The sequence below is a fragment of the Borostomias antarcticus genome (assembly GCF_949987555.1).
Source record: "Borostomias antarcticus genome assembly, chromosome: 7".
Taxonomy (NCBI): Eukaryota; Metazoa; Chordata; class Actinopteri; order Stomiiformes; family Stomiidae; genus Borostomias; species Borostomias antarcticus.
The window spans coordinates 3191787-3203248 of NC_140240.1; the positions used below are offsets into that span (position 1 = coordinate 3191787).

General features: G+C 52.5%; 1 protein-coding gene across 1 annotated transcript in view; it reads right to left on the reverse strand.

Annotated features, from left to right (window-relative positions):
- The window catches only part of adamts9 (ADAM metallopeptidase with thrombospondin type 1 motif, 9), a gene marked incomplete at both ends in the record, with an annotated part of 53058 nt that overhangs the window by 34524 nt on the left and 7072 nt on the right, over positions 1-11462 (reverse strand). Inside the window, 15 exons of the mRNA XM_084440966.1 lie at positions 314-433; positions 1552-1713; positions 2298-2450; positions 2589-2799; positions 2901-3027; positions 4000-4129; positions 4266-4432; positions 6080-6175; positions 6347-6464; positions 7432-7568; positions 7817-7998; positions 8425-8570; positions 10130-10234; positions 10683-10824; positions 11193-11339. Of these exons, the coding sequence (XP_084297092.1) occupies positions 314-433; positions 1552-1713; positions 2298-2450; positions 2589-2799; positions 2901-3027; positions 4000-4129; positions 4266-4432; positions 6080-6175; positions 6347-6464; positions 7432-7568; positions 7817-7998; positions 8425-8570; positions 10130-10234; positions 10683-10824; positions 11193-11339 (2143 nt within the window). The remainder of the gene's footprint in view (positions 1-313; positions 434-1551; positions 1714-2297; positions 2451-2588; positions 2800-2900; positions 3028-3999; positions 4130-4265; positions 4433-6079; positions 6176-6346; positions 6465-7431; positions 7569-7816; positions 7999-8424; positions 8571-10129; positions 10235-10682; positions 10825-11192; positions 11340-11462) is intronic.

Here is an 11462-nt window from a genome sequence, read left to right on the forward strand (position 1 = left end):
GGTGTTGACTGTACCTGGGCGTTGACCTGGTGTTGACTGTACCTGGGTGTTGACTGTACCTGGGTCTCAGACCTGGTGTTGACTGTACCTGGGCGTTGACCTATACTGTACTCGGGCCTCAGATCATAACAGACAAATCCTCAACACTCACCATCTCTGGTTCTCTCTCTCTCTCTCCCTCTCTCTCTCTCTCTCTTGAATGTACACTATTCTACAAATTGCACAGAGAAAGATGGGGAGGGAGAGAGAGAGCGGGAGACAGAGAGAGAACAGCGGTGGACAGAACAGGGCAGTCAGCGGAACGCGGTCTCACCTGAGTATCAGTGGGTCGTGTGGCGGCATTACATTCCGTGTCGTCCATGACGGACCCGTACGACCCGACCACACACTTCACCGCTCGCCGCTGATATCCCGGCCCACAAGAAGTAGTGCACTGAGTTCACCAGAGAGAGAGAGAGAGACAAAGAGAGAGAGGGGGGTCGGTAATTTAAGCCAACATAGCAAATTTCCAACAAAACAAAAAAAAGTAAATCAAAGGAAGAAAAAAGCAAAGGAAAGCAGTCAAGTCCCCTGGCGAGCTGCGCCGACGGCTCGCTGCCAGTAAATAAGTCTTCATGCTCGTAACGCTTGAGTAACTCCCCCACTTTCTACTGTAGCCAAGTCAGTGGGTACACCGCTCTCTTCTACCTCGCTGACTCCAGTGAAACAAGGTCAAACTTCAGCTAGGATTCCCCCATGCTTCATTTAACGGCTTCAAATATACGTTTAGCCTGCTGGCATATGGAAAACAAAATCTCCGTCACACTTTTGGGCTTAGGTTTACATAAGGGGCGGCGTTGCGAGATGTCCGTTTTGATTTCGGACACGTCGCACAAAATGGAAATATTACCTTTTTAGGTTGCGGCCTGGCGATCGCAATTCCTCTCGAAAGTTATAAACTGTTGAAGCATTAGTGAAGCTAAACACGGCGGAGAATATGGCTACAGATTGTGTATAGATTGTGTATGCTTACTTTGGCAGATTTACAGTATCGGTCCGGCTCTACAGCAGTAAACGTGCGCTATGCTAGATGACCTTAGGTTATCTATGTCCTGTAACATCTGGAGAGTTAATCTGACCAGACACATTTAGAACATTGACGTAGAACGTAGAACTCTGATTTACCTCCTATCCAGCTGATCTGGGTTCAGTTCTGACATCTGTCCAGTTGATTCATAATGATAGATAGTATAAATAGCCTCTTAAATGACTAATTTAATCTCATTTTCTGATGCTAGCTAGCTCTAACGCAGGGCGGCGTGGGTCTGCTTTAACAGATATTTATTTCAACTGTGACTAATATTGAACAGACCGGAGCACAGCTAACCCTCGGAGCGCACGCGTGCGGCGCGTGACCGCTCTCTCCGCCAGCTGTGGACGGGCATCACGTTTTCCATCTTCCCATCACTCGCCAACAGGTCCAGTATGTTGCCTGGCTGGTGCAACACAGGTACGCTACCCGCCCCCCCTCTGCGCTATACGTCACCCAGGCCACTCCGGCGGGTGCCTCACCTGTCCCCAGGGCCCGACCTGCCAGGAGGCGCACTCCTGCTGCTGGCACGTCTGGACCGAATCCGGCTTGGACGAGTCACAGAAGCGGTCGTCCAATCGGTCCTCTCCGAACAGGCACCACGTCTGCCGGTGCTTGTAGCCCTTCCCGCACGTCACCAGACACTGCGCCGAGGAAACACATCGATCAGACCGGACCACGGGAGGTCAGATATACACCGTTCTTAAAACGAGGCCCGCATGCGTGCATGTAACGTAGATATGTACAGTACAGTGTGTTTGTAGTGTATGACACCATATGGGATAACAGAAATATCTGTGGAATGTAACCCCCGGCTTCCTGAGGCGCTTGGGCAGAATGTGTACAGTATCCTGCAAGGCCAGATATCTACCTGGTGACAGTTGCACTGTAAAACATTCACAAGTACAGCAGCGCGGAAAATAATCTGGCCATAAATGGGCTGTGTGTATGCGCTCGACAACACAAGGCTTCACATTCGACCCAGTTCCCCGCTGCTCACAAATGTTTACATTTGAGATGTTTCCTCTGGAGTACCAGGGCCGTGTGTATAACCACCTCGCTCGCAGAAATATGCCCAGTTGCATAACCGCGAGGCCTCTCCTTGCGCTGTTGTCATATCCAGATCGATTACAAACAGGAGAATGAATCAATTCTAATCCGTTTGCAATGGAAAACTTTGTAAACGATGAAGTTCAAATGTATGCGAGCGGTTGCATGCGGCACACACATCAGACCAGTCCCCGGTCTTCCAGTGGGGGCAGGGGAACTCGTTGCAGGGTTGGCTGATCAGCTTGTCCCTCTGGCCGCACATGCTGTCGTTATCGTCCCCCTCACACACTGCTCCTCGACGGCGGGTACCCACGCCACAGCTCTTGGAGCACTGGGATGGATAAACACACACACACACACACACATGCAAATTATTTATTTTCTCCTTTTTTTTACTCTTCAAATTACTAAATTGTCTGAACATCAAAAAATAGAAAGACAAGTCTATATTAGAAAGACAGAGTCTCACCTCAGACCAGATGGAATACTCCCAAACGCCGGGGTTACAGTCTCCATGACAACTCTCTCTGTCGTCAGGCTTGCGTTGGTTGCTGCAGTAACGGTCGTCCACCTTCTGGGCCTTTCCGTCGGAGCGGCTGAGCTTGGCGCAGTATATCTCCAGGGTCAGGTATCCCAGACCGCACTGGGCCGTGCACTCACTTTTGCGGGCCACGTGCCACCTGGACCCCGGGCACAAAGGTGAGAGGGGGGAAGGGAGGAGGCGTGGCTGAAGTGGTCGCCGAGCATACGGCGGTGCGGCGCGTGTCGCTGGCGTTTTTACCTGAGTTCACAGTCCGTGTTGCAGTGCTCGGTGATCATGGCGGGCTTCGGCATCCCGTGACACCTCTGGTCGGAGACCACCACCCTATCGGACTCTCTGCTGCACAGAATCTTCCTCTTCCGCTCGCCTGGGGACCCACCACACACACACGGGGACGTTACAGCCAGCCACCGGGCTCGCTCGGCAGGAAGACCGATCTCGGGGTTGTCGGTTTCGAGCCGCGGCCACAGCTAAGTGCTACATTGCGCACGGTGCGCACATCGTGCGGGCCTAGATGATGTCAAATATGCATGTTTTATTTTGGATTTATTACGCTACAAAGCGGGAACGGAATAGCTACCGGAACAGGGGGAGAGAGGGGGGAGGGGTTTCACAGGCGCACCGCCTCACATCTGAGTCCACACACCTGGTTTCGGGGGGGGGGGGGGGGGACTGAACCGTGCACTCCTTCGGTTGCGTTACGGGTCGGATGACGTTTGGCAGGAGTCTGCCTCCCTCGGGTTCGGGGCTCGGGTCGGAACGCTCCCCTCTTAAATCACGACGGGCTTCACCGTATCGCGCTTCGGAAAAGGTTGCTCTGAGGAAGAGTGATTTCGGGTTCGCTACGAGGCCGTCGTCCAGAAGACGAACATTCCCTGCGCAGTGTCTGGGCCGATCGTTCTGAAGTTTTACAGCCCCGGAGGGCATCAAAGGAGCTCTGCTCGTCTCGGCGCTTGGCGAAGGCCTCGGCGTAAATCAGGGAAGAAGAGGAGGCGCCGAGGAAGAGTTTATTTCGGGACCCTCTCCTCGGCCGCCCGCCCGCCCGCCCGCAGGCCCCCGGAGGAGGCGGAGTGAACTCTGGGTCGAGGGCGTCCACAGACTAGCGGTTCTCAGAGTAAACCCACATAAACCTCCCGGAGGATCGGTAAACAACGTTTCGAATGTTTTGACCGCAAGTCAACCGCCGGTGTTTGGGAACGACTGCGAGAGATGTTGAGCGACGGACGATTTGGACAAGCGCCGCCGCAAACCGCCGCTACCGCGGTCCCCCCTTTCCTGGCGCAACACCTCCTTCGCCCCCTCCCCACACACACACACACACACACACACACACCCTCACCTTGGCACAGGCGGCTGCACTCCTGCCAGGGTCCGTACGCGTCCCAGAGGAACTGCTGAGGCTTGTCCTCGATAGGGACGTTGTACGAGAACCTGACGTCTGGGTTGTACAAGTTCCCCACAGACAGCACCTGCACACACACACACACACACACACACACACACACACACACACACACACACATCAAGACCGCGGTCTGGGTCAGCACCGGCTCAGACGGCACACAGTCCCGCGCCTCTCCGGGTCGGAAGGGGAGGAGACTTTACCAGGACGACGATCTCCTCCTCGATGCGGTCGGTGCAGTTGATCCTCTCGACCACGTGGTCGGACCCGCTGTACTCCACCACGGCGTTGCCCACTTTGATTTCCCTTTTGAACATGCTGACCACGAACTCTCCATTGAGCAGGAACTCCCCACGACTGTTTGAGACAGCTGGATGAGGGGGGGGGGGAGGAGGAGGAGGAGGAGGGGGAGGGGGAGGAGGAGGAGGAGGAGAAGGGGAGATCAAGTTCACTCACAGTGAGAATTGCAGGGTTCAACTTTTTTTTTTTTGAAGGCTCCAGGTGCAATAACTCAGGTCAGATAACCCTCAAAACAAAAATGATCTGGGATGGGCTCACTGTTGGATTGTTAAATCAAACTCTTTTATCATCCCTCCACGCGTGTTGTCTTCAGGTGCATGGAACCATGAGTTGGATGCTATGGGAGGAGTTAGCCAAGTGTAAACAAACTCTGTGCTTAGTGGTGAAACGGAGAGGTTGGTGTTTTCGTTTACGGTAAGGCCTGCCATTGAGAGCAGATCAAGCTAATTGGGGTAAAATAATCCTGCTTTTCTGGGGGAGTCCAAGACCTCCTGTTCGTCAATCAGTCTGCTGCACACATTCACACTAATGCGATTATGGAGCTAATTTCCTCAGTTACTTTCCTCGCCATTTCACACATCAGCGTAATGTGGCCACAAAGCCCCCTTCCTGTAATGCCCCCCCCCCCCCCCCCCCCCGATTCCCCTTAGGGGCCCCCTGACTGCTTACACACACACACACACACACACACACACACACACATGTACACAAACATATCCATGCACACACACACACACACACACACAGACACATACACTCAAACGGACACACACAAACACACACTGACACATATACACAAACATAGGCACACACACACAAACACACATTCACACACATATACACAAACACACACACACATGCACACAGTCAAGCTCATGTACACACACGCACAATACACACACTTACTCACACACATATACACAAACATGTGCACACACACATGCACACACTCAAGTTTATGTACACACACTCACACACGCACCTAGTGACCTGAAAGGAATGGCAGCCAGAGGGTGATCTGTGTTCAGGAGTATTGACACGTTGGGATGCATGCGCCAACACCCCAGATCAGAGCCAATAAAAAAACAATTAAGGCCAATATTAAAGTTGCATAAGACGTAGGGCTGCACGATTATGACAAAAAATAATAATTGCGATTATTTGCTTCAAAATGGTAATTGCGATTAATAATTGTGATTAATATAATATTAATATATAATAACCAAAATGCTCCCAAATCACAGACGTTGATCCCTTTATTGCTACTAACTCACTGACCTCGTTTTTGCTCGGCTGCAGGTACTCTTGTGACACTTGTCTTGACCTACTGCTATCTGTCTTCTCAGTGAAATTGCTGCGCACAGCGCACTCAGCGGGAACGCATGTGATTGGTCAGACAGCATAAGCGCCTGTGATTCGACCGTGTAGTCCTAGCAGACTCGATTCAAAGAAAAATTATTATCACATTAATTGCGGCCTTTTGCGATTAATTAATCGCGGAGGTCATAATCGCGATTTCGATTAATTCACGATTAATTGTGCAGCCCTAATAAGACGCCAGCACCACCATCCCAACTGTCCTCTCTCACCACGACCCTGCCTACCCAAAACAGCAAACCTGGACAGATCCAGTGGGCGGGACATAGACAGGAAGTGAATCGCGAGGCGGCGATAACGACCGTTGAACCGTGCGTTTGGGGCGGAGTTGGAATCTCACCGAGGTAGTTGTCGTCCTCCGGTTTCCCTGAGTAGCTGTGCTGACGCACGTCTATGTTGGTCGCTCCGCCGGGGATCCGGACCACCTCGTTGTATCCTGCGGCGCGCCGAGGGGAACACAAGAACACCAACCCCAAAGTTATTCCTGCACGGGGGCGTCGTCGAAATCATGGACTCGCTCCCCGGGTCAGCGAGACGCCGCCCCCCCCCCCCGGCGCCCTTCCCCTCCCCCCCTCCCCTCCCCCCTCCCCAAGGCCCCGCGTCGTACCGTATCGCACGATGTTGAAGGTTCCCGCCACGGTCTTGCAGGAGGAGTTGTCCCCTCCGCACACGCCGCACTTGTCCCGCCGCGCCTTGGAGTTCAGCACGTGGTCGCAGCCCGCTTGCTGCACGGCGCAGACAGACCGGAGGAGAGGAGGTGAGGAACCAGGAGAGGAGGTGAGGAACCAGGAGAGGAGGTGAAGAGCCAGGAGAGGAGGTGAAGAACCAGGAGAGGAGGTGAAGAACCAGGAGAGGTGAGGAGCCAGGAGAGGAGGTGAAGAACCAGGAGAGGAGGTGAAGAACCAGAACCAGGAGAGGTGAAGAGCCAGGAGATGAGGTGAAGAACCAGGAGAGGAGGTGAGGAACCAGGAGAGGAGGTGAAGAGCCAGGAGAGGAGGTGAGGAACCAGGAGAGGAGGTGAAGAACCAGGAGAGGAGGTGAAGAACCAGGAGAGGAGGTGAAGAACAAGGAGAGGAAGTGAAGGCGGGGAAACAGATTGGGGAAAGACAGCGAGAAGTCACACACGGATCCGCTCTACATTCGAAACCTCGCACTGCTCGGCTGCCTTGTACTGTAAACATTGATACAGCTGGGATCTGAGTTCAGCTTCAGTGGAGTTAAGAGGGTGTTTCTTGTCTTGTGAAATACTGTTCTGGCAAGAAGGGATTGAATCTAAATGAGCCAACAATAAAAGACTTGCATAAGACATCATATTAAACCAGTTAAGCAGTTATGTCTGCAATTACTCACTGGCGCATATCTACATTTGTATTAGCGCACATAATAGCCTCATTATCTTATCTTAACAGCCATAATATCCTGGCTGCTTGGCTGTTTTAGTGTCAGTGGAGTGAGTTTGGAGAGGCTGTGTCAACATTAGGTAGTGTTAGTGTTGGCATGGGGCGTCCAACACCCGGTCACTTTTTTTCCGCATCCGGTCACTATTTGACGACGGCTGCTGCAGTTTGACATGCTGTATCCTACGCCGACGGCGGCTTAAGGCCGAAACGCGTCCGTTCGTCAAATCGGTTTCAAGACCGCGCCGTCTATTCCGTGAGTGCTGGTTCTCCGCTCATCCGGCCGCCGCCTCACCCTGCACAGGCCCTGGACACAGATGTCGTTGGTGTCGGGGCCGCACGGCGTGCCGTCGATGACCCGGTCCCTGAGCTGGTAGTAGGCCGTGCTGCCCGCCACGCTGCAGAACAGCTTACAACGATCCTTCATGAGAACTGGACAGAACGAAGACAAGAGAGAGAGAGAAGGAGAGGGAGAGAGAGAGAGAGAGAGGGAGAGAGAGAGAGAGAGAGAGGGGGGGGGGGGAGAGAGAGAGAGAGAGAGAGAGAGAGAGAGGGAGAGAGAGAGAGAGAGAGGGAGAGAGAGAGAGGGGGAGAGAGAGAGAGACCGTTATGAGAGACCGGACACGATGGGCGCAGAGCGCGGCGGCGGTCCAGAGCGAGAGGGGGGGGGGGGAGCTTACTGCCGCTGTACTTGGGCACCCAGCGCACGTTGGAGGGCAGGCCGTTGATGTTGAAGTGCTTCCCGTCGAAGGTCGCGCACTGCTCCTCCCTGAAGTCCCTCTTCTGCTTGGCGCAGGGCTCCGAGTTACACGAACGGAACTTCATCCTGCGACCGACGCAGTACTTCCCCCCGTTCTTGGGCCTGGAGGGGGGAGGAGGAACACAGGAAGCCATCCATTAACCAATATTTCAGACAGCTAATCCCTGCGCTTTTTCATCATCAGTGACTCTCCGTCTGATCTCCCTCCGCCCGTTCATAATGGACGTCGCTCCGAGCCCGCTGACCGGTCTTTGATGAGCGGCGACGGAGACGTTGACAGATCGGCGCGGCCCTACGGTTTCGTGATTCGCCCGCGTTTACGCATGGCAGGAAGTGGCCTTTCAAGGCAATCCGACTCGGAGGCGAAGAGTCTGGCGTAGCTGAAGATGAGTCACGGAAAGAATCCGCCGGCCCCGCCGTCACGGTCCATTGGCTGGGGGCCGGCTCAGCGGGAGACACGCTCCGGCGGAGGTGCGTGACTACAAAGCCAAGAGAGAGAGAGAGAGAGAGAGAGAGAGAGATGCTTACGCGGGTCGGTTGCACTCGCGCGTGGCGATCTTGATGCCCCCGCCGCACGTCCGCGAGCACGCGCCGAACGGGTTCCACAGGCCCCACGCCCCCTCCACCGGCGTGGCGTCCTGTTCCCGCTGGATGCAGTGGCCGTGCTTACAGTGCTGCAGAGAGAGAGAGAGGGGGAGAGAGAGAGAGAGGGAGAGAGAGGGGGGGGGGGGGGGGGAGAGAGAGAGAGAGAGAGAGAGAGAGGGGGAGAGAGAGAGAGAGGGAGAGAGAGAGAGAGAGAGAGGGAGAGAGAGGGAGAGAGAGAGGGAGAGAGGAGAGGGAGACAGAGAGAAAGAGAGGGAGAGAGAGAGAGAAGGAGAGAGAGAGAGAGAGAGAGAGAGAGAGGGAGAGAGAGAGAGAGAGAGAGAGAGAGAGAGAGAGAGAGAGAGAGAGAAGGAGAGAGAGAGAAACCGGGGTAAATGTATGAAATTGAAGCCTGCATCCTGGCAGCACATCTATCTCCAAGCGCCCCCCATCCTGCTTTGATGCTAATCTGGGAGAGATTACACAGCATATGGGAAACGAGGAACCGAGGAAAGACGTTTCGCCGGGCGAACGTAAAGAGCGTGACACACGCGGCCGGCGAGGCGCGCTCCGACCGAGTTCTACCAACGGGTCGCCCGAGCCTGAGCGTTAAGCGCTGGGACGCAGGGCAGCGTGGGCCGGGGAGGGGAGGACCGGCGCGGAGGACTGCGGAGTGTAAACAGGGGGATGTGAACATGTGTGCCTGGGGACCTCAGCCCTTTCATGTCCCTCTGCTGCGGCAGGAAGTGGAGGGTTAGGGAGAGGGCCCTAATTAAAAGCTACACTAAAGCAGTCGCAGAGAGGGAAATCTCCACGAGTCTCCATTCACAGACCCAGTAAGTCTATTACAGACCCATAATAGTACTGGCGCTGCGCAGGACAAATCCACGCTCTGCTCAGGGTCCAAAAAGCATTCAACCAAATGCCGGGACCTCTGGAATCAACGGCCACATGTGAGACGCATGTACGATTATTTGTTTATAGAGTCAATTATCAAATTTTTGGCAAGCATCTCCAAAGCTGTTGTTTTTCGGCATTATGAGGTATTGATAACACCTCGAGGAGTGTTTGGGCTGTGAGTAGGGCTGGGTTTAAAAAATAGATTCATCGATTCTGAATCAAATGATTCAGAATCGATTCATGAATGCCAAAATCGATCTTTTATTTAATGAATTAATGAATAATGTAAATGAAGGTATGAATAGTTCATTCATTCATTCAATGATTCATTCCTTCATTCATTTTTGGAAATCAGTATCGATACGCAGCCCTAGTATTGATGTGTTGCATAACTTGGCAGTCATGTAATTAAGGTAACAGCTAAAAAAAAACAGGTTTTAGTAACACTAACCGAATCGATACTGAATCGAATCGAATTGAATCGTGATAATCGATTCTGAACCTTGTGAATCGGAATCGAATAGATTCTTGAAATTCGACTCGATACCCAGCCCTAGCTGTGAGTGCATCAAAGACAACCTAGAGGGATTTTTCTAGGGGCTGAAAAACTGTTAATACTCCGCATAGCACGTTTCAAGTGCTGGGGCATAGTAAAAACTGTCTGTTAAGTGAACATCTGATTTAGTGTGCTTGTGTGTGTGTGTGTGTGTGTGTGTGTGTGGGTTCACCAGTAAATTATTTAGGCACTTGCCTTCCCAGGAGTACATTCGGTTCCATCTGCCCAGGGCATATGCTGGGTTCTACAGCCCCTCTGGGCCCCTTCTGGGCTGGTGCACCACAGCCGACGACACTGGGTCTGGAGGACACACACACACACACACACACACACACACACACACACAAAGAGAAAAGGGGGGAGAGAAAGAGAGTGAGAGTCAGCCTCCGTCTACAACACCAGCACTTCTGTAACACTCATACATCTTAGATGAGGTACTAGCACAGGCATGTGCCCTTTAAACAAAACCTTTGGGGTCGAGTATTGAGAAATATCAAACAAGTCGCTGCATAAGAAACTGCCAGGAGTAGCACCTCGGTAGCCTATGAACAAACTCCATTCACACTACCTCATGAAAAAGCATATACTGTATGTGAGACATATACCAAGCTAGTAGCTTTACAGTAAACTATGAGATAACTTCGGACACATTCTCTGGGGACCCAACCCTTCGCAGTTCTACTCGGTGACAATGTACGAGGCATCTTTGCGTTCAACATGACAGTGTGATTCTGAATGGCTCCCTTACCATATATGGGCACACCTGTGTCCCTGGTCCAAATATCAATTCACATTGTTTATTGACGTTGTATATCCGTCCGGGAAGCTGCTGGGACAGACTGTATGGCCTAGAAATGGGCTCGTCGAGTAAACACTCGCCATATCCTGTGCTATTAAGAAATAAAAATAAAATGACTTAAAGAAAAAACAAAAAAACAAAGACACAAACAGACAGAGAACACACTCAGTACAGATGGAGAGGTAGTATTCTGTACAACAGAGCTCCTGCTGCACAGACAAGCTTGTTTTCATGCTAGAAAGGAAAGCTGACTTTAATGTCCAGAAGTTTCCGGAAGAAGGGCTAAGGGAAAGCTATTTTTGACTCTCAAATAAAACAATATCCAGATATCAAATCTGATCAAATTCCGGTATCCACCAAGTCTTAGTTACTATTTCTGGATAGAAGTGTGGGGCTAAATTAGGCAAACACGTCCTAATCCCGTTGAAAGTTGAAAAAAAAACCTGGCACGGTACATACTCGAGGAACTCTGTGATGTATTTCCTGCTGCACTTGGACCACATCCAGGGGTTGGTGTTGTAGTTGAGGGTAGGAGCCATGACGTGCTGCGTGAGCTTCACGCCCTCCTCCTTACACTTGTTGCTGTCATCGTGGGGCATGTTGAACCTGGCAGAGGGCCGAGCCACACGCAGACAGAACACGAGTGAAAACAGATCCGCGCCGCCGCGAGTCCGACCGCGCCGTCACCGTCTGAAGGGGAACTGACATTCTGCGACTGAGGCCCGGTAT